The 12,225-nt window shown below is 53.1% G+C and overlaps 1 protein-coding gene across 13 annotated transcripts in view; it reads right to left on the bottom strand.

Annotated features, from left to right (window-relative positions):
• Window positions 1-12,225, bottom strand: part of SLC35H1 (solute carrier family 35 member H1) — a 31,843-nt gene that overhangs the window by 2,087 nt on the left and 17,531 nt on the right. For 2 of the 13 annotated variants that reach the window (XR_012631410.1, XR_012631408.1), the window contains exon 10: window positions 1,312-1,798. Coding sequence is in view for 4 of the 13 variants with exons in the window: in XM_074888170.1 (XP_074744271.1) it covers window positions 1,683-1,798 (116 nt within the window). In the remaining 9 variants the exon portion in view is untranslated. Of the gene's footprint in view, window positions 1-513; window positions 1,799-12,225 lie in introns of those variants that run through there. The other 11 variants (XM_074888172.1, XM_074888170.1, XR_012631409.1 and 8 more) reach the window with 10 other exon arrangements.

The raw sequence follows: 12,225 nt of genomic DNA, 5'->3' as shown, positions 1-12,225 counted from the left end.
GGCTCTGCTGGTGGGCAGGCGGGCAGCATGACTGAGAGGTGAGCCGGGTCATGTTCGCACAATGCCCTTCCCTCAACGGCACAGGCACTCATTCCAAGCTGTTTGCTTCTAGGACCTACAGCTAGATGCACGGCTCACCACCTGGGTGTTGCAAGAGAGTGGAAAACTGAAGCTATGCCCTAGATATGCAAAATAACAAACCAAAGAAAATGGAGGAAAGGCAGAAGTTCAGGCTATCAGGTCTGGGCTGCAACCAAAGGCCCCAGCTAGATGGAAAGCCCAGGACAGGGCTAACTGGCAGGACAAGCACGATACAGCCTCCTTTTGTCATTCTCTCCTTAGTAAACACATGCATGCACACTCACTCACACACACTCTTCTGTGGCCCTGACACTAGCCAAGTGCAGACAGAAACAGGGCTCAAAGCAATCGTAATCTTCCCATCACAATGGTAGGAGAACCATGGTGCAGTGAAGCCACAATCTGGCTGCAAAAAGCTGTGGAGAGGATGTAAGCTGGAAAATAGTTGTTTATTTCTGGTACTAGGATGCTCTTTGGACTCACATCCCAGAAAGGCAGAGTGTTCTGACCACTCCTGGGGTACGCTAGTGCTCAGTCCAGCACTCTGGAGGGTGCGTGCTCTAGACCGGAAAGACCACCATGATGTGGCTGGGAGGGGCCAGCAAAGCCCTCCTACACCGAGGGGAAAGGAAGCCCTATCCAGTGCCTACATCTGGAAGGTGCAGCATCAGACCCAGCTCTGCTTATCTTTCATTGTGCCCAGTCCCCTCTGACTCAAATCCCGCTCGTCCACCACCACCTTTAGATCCAATGTTTTTAACAGACAATATATGTGCATATCCAGTCAATCTCTCGGCTTCTTCCATCCCCTTGGAAGCCCCCTTTATTGTACTGAGTTCTCCTTAAAGTTATGCTTTCCCTGTGCCCTTTATTGTTCTGCTGTTTCCAGTAGCTGGCTTCTCTCTGTGTACAATAAGCTTATACAGCTCTTCCAAAGTGCAGCTGCAAGAATCTGAACCTCCCAGAAGACATGTTGGAAATGCATCACGCTGAGCTCCTCTGCTCACTCAATTACCAGGATCCAGAGAAGGATCCTAACTTTCTAAAAATGTTAGCATTCCCAAACTGTGCAATTGTGTCTTTCCTATGACTTTTCAAATGGCCCAGTACTTTTAGAATAGATTCAAACATGGTCGATCACGCCCTTTGTGCATGCAACTAAGTATTCACCTGTTCAGCTGTTGTACACCTGCCTTTTCTTTTCCCAGGGATACCGTCCTACTAACCTACCTTGAAATTGTCTTTGTCTTGAAGTTACCCGTGGCATAGAATCAGAATGGCAACTCGACCGTTTTCACCACTTCACAGGGTAAAGTCTATGAGATGCTGTTACTGGCCAGAAGTCCTCCAGAGCCATGACTATGGCTGCAGCTTTTATGAACACACATTCTGAATCACATTTTGCAGGCTTTTACAATACTGTTTAGGGCCACATTGGTCGTACCTTGGAGTTTTCTGGGAAATACTCCTACTTTCTGTGGGTGCCAGTGATGGTTACTCCTCTCCAGTGTGTGCTCCTCTGGGTGGGCAGAGGAGTCCTCTTCCCAGCAGACTTCTGCTGTTGCAGCTTCTGGCTCTTGTACATACACTTGCCTTTCTTTTTATGCTGTGTGCAGAATTCTGCAGATTAGTCCATGTCCACAATTCTCACAGATCCTCAGCTCCAAGGTTTTACTGCAGGTCTTTAATTCTGTCACATATCGATCGACTGTTTCTGCTTGCATGAAAAGGATTGGAAATGTTAAAATGATTCATTGTTTTGTGGGATACACAGCCACATTTTATCATGTTTACATTTTCTCTTACACGTTCCTTTCCTCCTCCCACCCCAGGCACAGAGACTGGGGCTTTCTCTTAGTGCTTCTTTCATATGCACTAATTGCTGTTAAGTGGATCTCAAACTGCCTGACAGTTTCCTTTCTCTACTGCATCCCAGCAGGGAAGGATTTAGCTGGTCCCTGTGATAAGCTTGTTAGTTCTTCCAAGAGCTCCTGGAAATCACTAAAGTTCAGACTTAAATTTTGTCAGAGACACCTTGCAAAGAGAAGTATATGTATGAGGAAAAGATTGCCTCTACTGGGGCTGCTACTGAACCAGCCCTGACAAAAGCGACTTGGGTTTCTGAACAGCAAATCGCAGGGGGTTAAAAATAATTTCCCAGAGTATCTTTCTGTGCCCCCTGTCCTGAGAACTAGGAACACTTGACACCGTGCAAGCACAGACCAGAGACTGCTGATGGCAGCACAGCCCCCCCGGACACAGGGAGGGAAGTCTCATCTGCTCCCAGACCCTGGGTGGGTCAGTGCGCCCTGGCAGAGCCAAGCTGCGGTGTGCGCTGTACTCAGCAATGACAAGCAAGCCAGCCAAAAGCTCTGCACTGCCACTGCTCAGCACGCTGCACGTCCCTCCTTCCTCCAGCAGTCTCTGCAGACAACAGGCCGGTGACCCTCAGAATCACAGAATCATCTAGGTTGGAAAGGACCTTGAAGATCATCTAGTCCAACCGTTAACCTAACACTACACCATATCCCTAAGCACTATGTCAACCCTACTCTTAAAGACCTCCAGGGATGGGGACTCCACCACCTCCTCGGGCAGCCCATTCCAACGCCTAACAACCCGTTCTGTAAAGAAATGCTTCCTAATATCTAGTCTAAACCTTCCCTGGCGCAACTTGAGCCCATTACCTCTTATCCTGTCGCTTATTACTTGGTTAAAGAGGCTCATCCCCCCCTCTCTGCACCCTCCTTTCAGGGAGTTGTAGAGGGCGATGAGGTCTCCCCTCAGCCTCCTCTTCTCCAGATTAAACCCCCCCAGTTCCCTCAGCCGCTCCCCATCAGACCTGTGCTCCAGACCCTGCACCAGCTCCGTTGCCCTTCTCTGGACACGCTAGAGTCATTCAATGCCCTTTTTGGAGTGAGGGGCCCAAAACTGAACACAGTAATCGAGGGGTGGCCTCACCAGTGCCGAGTACAGGGGCAAGATCACTTCCCTGTCCCTGCTGGTCACGCTATTTCTGATACAAGCCAGGATACCATTGGCCTTCTTGGCCACCCGGGCCCTTGAGGCACCTCTTTTCGCCAGCAGCACCTAGTCCGGAAGTCAGCTCTCCAGCAGGTCATGTTTGCCCGCTGCCTTCTTCACCAGGCTTCAGAGCTGCCAAGACACACACTGGTTTGGTGTTTAACCCCTCCGGTCCCTGGGCTGGCAAGCAAGGCCCTGAGTCCCTCAGAAGGCTCGGAGCTGTGGTTCAGCCCATGGTGCACACAGCGATCTGCTGGTGCTGGCGCTGGGAGCTGCTGCACTGCAGAGCACCAGCCTTAAGGGCAGCTGGGCGAAACCGAGTCGTTGCCACTGTGGTGTCCCAGGAGCCGCGGCTCTGGGCTGCCAGGATCTGGAAGGCCATGCCCAAGTAGGGCCATGCAGGGTTCAGAGCGTGGCTCCTCGGGGAATCCTTGAAATTGCCTTTGGAAAAACAACAGCAGCCTGCACCATGGCCCTGGGCAGGGATGAGGAGCAGGCTACACATGCCACTTCCTTCTCTTAAACTTCAAACACACCAGCAGACCTAAATTATTCACTTGTAATCCCTGGAGCTGGCAGCAGCTCAGAGGGGATCCAGCTCAGGTGATAAGAAGGAAGAAAGCAAAAAAAGAACCCATTAAATTTAAAAACCTCTGAGAGTCATAAAATGTAAAAATATGTTCAGAACAGGAGCCAGGCCGGGATGGGGAAGCTGGGTGCAAGCAGGGTCTGACACTGGCAGCTCTCTGAGCATGAGGGGGTACCACGAAAGCAGAGGGAACCTGAGGCTAAGGCTGGTGGGGCTTGGTGGCCCTGGGTGCTCAGCTCCATTGCCTCTTCTAACCCCTCAGGGTCCTCTGTCCTCTCTGTGGTGTAGATGGAGAGAGAAAAGAGCAGGAAACACAGGCAGAGGGAGCAGAGCTGGGCTAAGAGAGTCCAACCCACGCTGAGAGCCAGGCTCCTCACACCCAGGGCAAGCACACAACTGGGTGTTGTGGCGCAGAGTGAGAAGCCAGAGCTGAGGCAGGCAGCACCCTGCCCTGAAGATGGCTGCAGGTGTCACTTCTGCACCCGTCAGAGACTCTTCCTGCACAAGGCCAGTGACTCGGCTCTGCAGCAGCCCTGTGCTGACATCCAGACCCCAGCAGAGCTGCCAAGAACAGCCTCTCCACTGGTGTTAAACCCCACCGACCCCATCCTTTACCGGTTCTTTGTGGCCTGAGGGTGTGCAGGTCACAGCACCCCATCCCACCCCGGCTGCTCGCCACCGCAGAGCAGAGCCAGGCAAACAGCTTGTCAGGAACAAAGCCCCTTCCCGAGTGGGCTAGGCTGCCTTGCCTGCAACTAAATATTCAGAGGCACTGTGCACTAGCCCTTTGATCAGCAATTTATCTCTCCACGCCACAAGTTTCCCGGAGCCTGGCGTTTCCGCCCCATGCTCAGCCTTGGTCCCAGGAGCCTGGGAGACAGGTGTGAGGAATTAGCTATAGGGACTAACGCTCTGACAGGAACCAGCACCAAAAGCGGGGGACAGAGTGTAACATTTATTACATTTGAAGCAGAGCAAACATGTGGCCTACTTATGTATCTAGAGAGAATTAATTGGGGAGTGCCACAAAGCAGCAGATTATAAATTAGAATCATTTTCACCAACTTCAGCCCATTCATCTTATTTCACACCAGGCCTGTCAACTCAGCCTGACGCAGCCCTGGACCCACAGGTTGCCGTCTGGTGGCACTGGGGACTGTCAGCAGCCAGCCCCATGGGCGCTGCACACACAAACCCACGGGAGGCACGGGGGGGTCAAGCTGAGGCACACGCCTTGAATGGAAAGCAAACTCAGACCCTTGAGGAGGGCTCCAGAGGTGCCGAGTGCCACCAGCTACCATCTGCAGAGGTATCCGGAGCACCCTGCTCCAGGGACTCGCCCCAGAGACAGCAGAGCTGCCAGTGCCTGCCCTGTGCTCCTCCATTCCCCTTCACCCGCTGGCAGCCAGCAGTGGGGCTGTGCCTGCACCTCCTCACCCGCCCCGGGTTAGGATCCCAGGGTAGGGACCAGGCAACCTCAGGCCGAGGTCAGGCAGAGGCTCCCTCTGCACAGCTTCGAGGTCTCTCCTGGGGACGCTGCGCGTGACACGCAGGTGCCCACCCGGAGCTGCTGGGAGTGCAGTGCTCTGCGTGCCCAAGGCACTGGGGGCCTTGGCGAGGGGCAACCTCACCAAGGGGCAACCCATTCACAGACAGATTCCTGTGCAAGGAGCTCCAGTAGTCAGAAACGGCAAAGCAGCTTGTGCCTGAGGCACTCTGGCCCTCAACAGCCCAGGGCCCAGTAGGTGTCCCTGAGGGGCACTTCAAGAAATGCCCCTGAGGCATTTCAGGGATTCTGGCCCGGAGCCAGAACAGCCAGAGCAGCCGCTGCCTCCCCGATGGTGGGATCTTGCCAGCACCTCTCAAAGCAAAGATTAGAATAACTGATTTGGCCTATACTTACAGATCCCAAGGGGACAGCATGCAAAAAACCATACTGATGCTGGGAACATTTCTCTCCAAAAGGCCACCTGCTGCCTTGCTGGAAGGAGGGTTAAAAGACCCAGTGGAGGTTGCTGGGCTACATCTGAAAAGGAGGATCCTTTCTTGAAGATGCAGTTTGGGTCAGACCACAGCCACCATGATCTCAACTTTCCCGCCCTTCACAGGAACAATTGTGAAGTCTCTCACTCTGGCTCTGTGCATCCCAAATGGGGTCTGCAGTGTTTCTCACATCTCCTGTGTGCTGAGTGATTTTTTTACAATTGGATGCATGAGGCTGGGGTAATCTTATAAGACACTCCAGAAGATCAGTTTAGTATTGATCATGTGCTGAATTTAAAGGCTTTCCACATCCATCTGCTGCTGCTACTCAGGCAACAGCTCAGCTGGGACCTGGGTGCTGAGGGGGTGCCTGCACCCCAGAGCCACCTCATTCCACTGCAGCCTGTGGCTGGGCTGATGTGCAGCAGCATGAAGGGCCAAGGCGTGACACTGCAGCTCAGTTTATGAGCCAGCAGAATCACATGCTGCTCCCCACTGAGCCTTTCGGTGAAGTCCCCCAACGGATCAGTCTGCCATGCTGCTGTCACCACTGGGGCCAGCTCTCTGTGGATGGTAGTGGATCACCCGCTCATCTAACAGGGGCAGCAGCTGTCAGAGACCAACAGAAAAAGGGTGACAGGGTATAGTGAGAGTTTGCACAGACCAGCTCCTAATGCCAACACCCTGCACCGTCCCCAAGGAGGTGCCAGCTGCCACCGCAGGGCAGCCACAGCACCCAGACGTGTCTAGCACAACCCCTTGCCAGCCCTCACAACGGGTGCTGCCAGGACCCTCCAGGTTGCCTCCTGCAGGGAGCAAAGAGCTGGCCTTGGGCATGGGGGGAGGGCTGAGCACCGGCTGCTCCTCTGGTTGTTGCAGACAGGACTATAAATTGAACCACCCCTCCCGAGCAGGCAAAGGCCCCAGCAGCCCCCACATCTGTCAGGGAGTGACTGGAGCCAGCTGAAGCACAAAGGGCTGTCGCAGGCAGACCGTGCCAGCAAGAGCCTCGAAGAGCTCCAACCCTGAGGAGACAGGGCGGCAAGAAAAGGCACACAGAGACACAGAGTGCAGGCAGGAATACACATGGAGCAGGACCTCTGCCCGTGTCTGGGAAGAAGTGCCTCCTGATGTTTGCCACGGACTCTGCAGGTCTTCTAGGCATGGGACTGCAAAGTGTGAGCCCAGACTCCAGAGACAGTGGCCTGGCAGCAGGATAGTTGCTGTGACATGCCCACAAATGTGATGGGAAGAGGGAATTCAGGCATTATGGGACTGAAACATACTGCATCATGATGAGGTTTTAGCTTTTTCTTTTAAGAATATGCATATTGCAAGTTGCTATGAAGTCACGAAAGCTGCGAGCCATGCTGTCAAAAAGACAGCCTGCTTTATGATGCTAAAATATAAAGTGTTTTTTGCAAAACAATACAAGTTAAATGTATAAGAAATCTGCTGATTTACTGAAACAGGAGATGTGCAGGGTAGAAAAAAATTATTCTCCCAGGTCCGTATTTACTCAACAGAAGACCTATATTCAAATAACTCTTAGAGTAGGTCACTGGCATTCTCACAGAGGTTGAGTGGCTGAAAGTAAGGCTACAACATAAAGAGGCCCTCTTAATTAGCAGAGAAAGCAGAAATTGTATGGACATGCTTTAAAACATCAGGTGCTTCTTCAAAATCCCCAGGCAAAAATTTGAGTCCAAAAATCCATTCTGCAAAGCCATCAACCAGGGTGAGGTGGGGCCAAGCTGCTGCATAGCTGCCCAGAGGTGAAAAAGTGCCAAGAGGCAGCGCTCTCACCAGGGCACTGTCCAGCGGGGACCGCTGAAACTGCTAGGTGCTTAGATGCAGATCTTAAATCCAGACACTGATAAGGCATCCAATTCTTTTGCTGTTGTTGTTGCTGTTGCTTTGTTTTCAATAGCTGCAGCTAAACATTTAACCTTTACATTGATGGAATGACCTAAACATGTTCTTCCAGGCTTGACAGCAGCAAGGCGGTCTCACAGCAAGCAGAGAAATGCCTTTCCTTTCAGGCTGCCACATCAATACACTGTGTGGCTGGCAGACTTGCAGGTGTCCCCTGCTCAGAACACATGGAAGGGTCTCAGAGGTGGGACACAAGCATTTCTCCAGATTGTCAGGTCTAACGGAGAGGTGGGCACAAGCCTCCATCTTCTTGGCAAGCAGAAGAGCTCACGATTTGGAAGCCACATAGTTGTTCCAGCTGAGAGGCTGGCTCTGGCTGTTGCTGTCCCAAGCCTGTGGCTCTGCCAGCAGCTGAGGCACTTTTGCAGCATCTGAGGATTTCAGATGGCACAGAAAGAGTTACAGGAAGGAGCAGCAGAGTAATTGTGTGTTAATATGGTCCCATGTTTTTTATTACTCTCAGAGTATTAAATTGATAGCCTGGTACCAAAGGCCAGAAGTGTCACCTCTCAACAAGATGAAACCCTATGTAGCCGCAAGATTTACAAAGGCGTCCATAAAATTAACATTTGGATGAGCATGTGGGAGAACAGAGACCATGAACAGCAGCAGCAGGTTGGCAAGTACCTGCCGCCCCTGCATTTCAAGCCCAGAAGACACCATTGACTGAATGCATCCTCCTGCACCAATATCTGACTGAGTGGGGCCCCAGAGACGCTCTATTGCTAGGAAGGGGCTGCCAGGGAGATTTCGGGAGATGGTGGTATTATGGTAGTGCCGTGAGGAGTAAGTGACAAGGGCAGGAACAGGCCACATCCCAGATCTCCTTGGGGATCACTCCCTGGCCCTAGGCAGTGGAAGCATCTCCCCTCGGTTTGGCACCTCTGGGCCTCTGCCCTTCCTCCGCCCAGTGAGGGCAATACTGTGGCCCTACCACAGAACTAAGGACACGAAGATGCTCGGGGCCCTGGAGCACCCCCCCTGTGAGGACAGGCTGAGAGAGTTGGGCGGGTTCAGCTGGAGAAGAGAAGGCTCCAGAAAGACCTTAGAGCTGCCTCCCAGGACTGAAAGGGGCTACAGGAAAGGGGGGAGGGACTCTTGATCGGGGGGGTAGGGGTAATGGTTTATCAGGACAAGAAGTAACAGGTTTAAACTGACAGAGGGCAGATTTAGATCAGATATAAGAAGAAATTCTTCACTGTGAGGGTGGTGAGGCCCTGGCACAGGTTGCCCAGAGAAGCTGTGGCTGCCCCCTCCCTGGAAGGGTTCAAGGCCACGCTGGATGGGGCTTTGGGCAACCTGGGCTAATGGAAGGTGTCCCTGCCTGGGGCAGGGGGGTGGCACTGGATGGGCTTTATGGTCCCTTCCCACCCAAACCGTTCTATGATTCTACGACACCACAGACCTGCTGGGATAGCATGGTGCTCAGGGCCACACACTTGCCCAGACTGGCTGATCCTGCACTGCCCAGCACACGCTTCTGCATGTAGACACCATGGCATGTTGTGACTGTGTGCGCTCAGCTGCATGCCGTGCATGCTGTGCTGCAGGCTCACACACCTGGCACGCTGCCTCAACGCCCCGTGCAAATGGAGCCATTACCACTGCTGCCTGCAGTATGACTGCTTTGCAATTAAAAGAATGAAATGTTTATACAGGAATATATCTGTGTTAATGAGGTGAATCCTGCTCCCGCCCAGGCAGGCTCTAAAACAAGGCTAGGAACTTGGGGGAAGGGAGAAGGTTCATATGTGCGCTGCTGCCAGACAGCAGCCAGGCCTGGGAAGGGAAGTGCGGAGGGAAAGGGGAGGTAGCTGGCTGGTTGTGCGCAGGAGCCACCACTTCTTTCATTTCCCGGTCTGATTCCCCCCACATGGAGTTAGCAGGAGAGACCAGACCATTGTCAGGCTTGCTGGGGCTCAGGAGGTGTTTGAGCAGTTTCCGTCCCTGGGAAGGGGACTGCTCCTGGCTCAGAGATCTAGGAAGAGCACAAGCGATTTGGACAGCGATGCTGCCACAGAGTGGGGACACGCAGCTCTGGGCCCTTCCACCTCAGCCTGTCCAAAAAGTCCTTTGCTGAAGCTATAGCAGCAGGGGCTATGCAGGAGGAAATCCCTATGCAGGTCATCCTTGCTCTCCTCGATTCCTCAGAAACACCGCGCTAATCCCTGTCGCCTGCCTACACGGGAAACCACGGAGACACAGAATCCAATTAGCTTGAAATCCTGCTCTGGCTCCCGCACAGTATCTCCCTCTGATAAAGCTGTGGAGCTGCAGAGATAAACGGCGCATTAGGATTCCAGCGGGGTCTGGCAGGCAAGGATGGCTTTGGAACTGCAGCACCAGCCCAAGGAATGAGTAAGGCACCAGCGTGCCGTTCCCAAACCTCCCTCTCCACCTCTGCCTCACACCAACTCCTCCTCCCTGCTCCTCCTGCAGCACCATTCCCGCAGCCAAGCCCAGCTGCGCAGGGTGAAAGCTGAGGACTGGGGCTCCGGTCAGCAGCTCTCCAGCCTGGCTGACCCACCACAGGGCCTTCGCGCTTCGCAGGGGGAGGAAAACCTCTTAGGGGCTGACCAGCATCAGAGCCTTTCAGTTGCTGGGGGTGGCCAGGGTGGCATGAAGCGCAGTGCCAGGCCCGATCTCCTCACCACTGCAACGCCCCAGGGCATCTCTGTGCCCGGAGGTCCCTTCAGCACCCACAAGATGCGTCACCCGCACCTCCCTTGTCCCTCCTCCAGCAGGGACTGGCCCTCCCTGAAATGATCTGGGGGACAAAGCAGGTCCCAACCCCACAGAGACAGCAGGGAAAGGGACTGAAACAGGTAAAAATCCTCGCCTGGACAAGCTCCGCACTGCCTCTAGCCACAGCCAAGCAGAGTACAAGATGTTGCTGACCGTGCTACAGCCTGGCTGTGCCTGTGGCAACAAGTCTCCTGGGCCTGATGCTACCACAGCCGTGCCTGCTGTGCTCACACTCTTCCTTGCACCCACAGTAAATTACCTGCTTTACATTTTGCTGCAGCAACTTAACAGTATTAATTCATTGTGTTCTGTCTTTAACAAACACCATTATCATATCACCAGCCAGGATTATGCAAATCCTGAAAAAGGAATTATTTCCCTCCCCAAAGTCACCTTGATTTATCAGTTCTAGCCCAAAATGAAATATAAGTTGCTTTGGATAAACTGTTAAACACACAACCACACCCAGGGGGCTGTGATGGCCCCACAGGACAAAGCACACACCCAGGCCAGGCCCAGCTGTGCCCAGCTGGGTCACCCTTCGTATCCACCGGTGACACAGGGGCAGCTCTGTGCCAGCCCCACCCAAGACTGCTCCTGTGACTCAGGTGGACCTGGGCACTACGGACCAAGAGCTGGGGAAACAACCCCCTTGCAAAGTACTCTGGGGATAACTCCACGGCTCCATTCCCCAGCCATTGGGCCATGGGTCCGAGGCTGTGCATGCAGGGCTGGAAACAAGGAAACTTTTCAAAATTGCATTAAGGATTGCTCTGGGGCTGCCACTGGTCTGCCCCCATCCCTGACCCTGCTTCCCAGGCCACCACTTCAGGTTGAGCCCACATCACGCATAACAGAATGGTGGGTCATCCCATGCAAGTGTGGATGGTGTTAGGGATCAATGAGCAAATCTGCATCCCACGCCAGGAATTAGCTCTTTAACAGGGTCCCCAAATAACATAATGCCTTTGTCCATAATTTCTTTTGCTGCAGAGATAAAGGCTCCCCGCCCCTCTGATGCGGCTACTCTTGGCTGCAGTTGCCCCATAGCACACAGGAAGCACTTGTATGATTAAAGGTAACCTTTTTTCCCATTATTTGTCAGCAACTTGAGTCAGTCCTTCAGCAGAGGGCAAGAACAGCACCCCAGCAAGAAGGAAGACAGCAAGCCTCTGCAACCTGAGCACAGGCTGCTCTTGCAAGAGGAACCAGGCCCTCGGCTGGGGCTTTGCCATGATGGCCAGCAACTACTTTATGTGCTCTGGCTGAGTGCAGAGGGGCTATTCTGAAAGAGAGTTCTGCTTCAGATTCTATTAACCATGGATAGCAGCTTTGTAAGAGCAGCAAAAACTTCCCAATTAGTCCTAAATATTTTTTATTTTCAAACCCAATGTGTTCTGGCAGACGAAGAGCGAAGGGCAGCAAGCATGTGCCGGAACAGCACCATGCAGGCTGGTACCCTGAAAAGCCACTGACAGGTGTACACTCAGCACCTCTTGTGCTTATGGCTCACACGTAACTAATAGAGATGCGAAGTTCCTCCAAAAAACATACTGTGACAGAGATGAGGATGAAATCATGCACTGGCAACCTATGGTAAAATACAGCTCAGTAAAATAGAATTATTCTCAACCCAAACCCTGGAAACAAAAACCTCAAAAGAAAACCCTGGCACTATGCCTGGCCGCCCCCAGCCAGCACACCCACACCTCTGGCACAGTGAGAAAGTGTTCAATCTGCATTCAGCTTAACCTGCTCTGGGCCTGGGGGGTGGTGAATTGCCCAGGGCCTGTGGGCCGACGCACAGCTGGGTACAAGCTGCCTGGTGCCTGTGGTGTGGGATGTTTCAAACCACAAACACAGACTGT

This window comes from Strix uralensis, chromosome 18, assembly GCF_047716275.1.
Source record: "Strix uralensis isolate ZFMK-TIS-50842 chromosome 18, bStrUra1, whole genome shotgun sequence".
Classification (NCBI taxonomy): Eukaryota; Metazoa; Chordata; class Aves; order Strigiformes; family Strigidae; genus Strix; species Strix uralensis.
The sequence above is the reverse complement of the archived record's forward strand: the minus strand, read 5'-3'. Positions and strand labels throughout refer to the sequence as shown.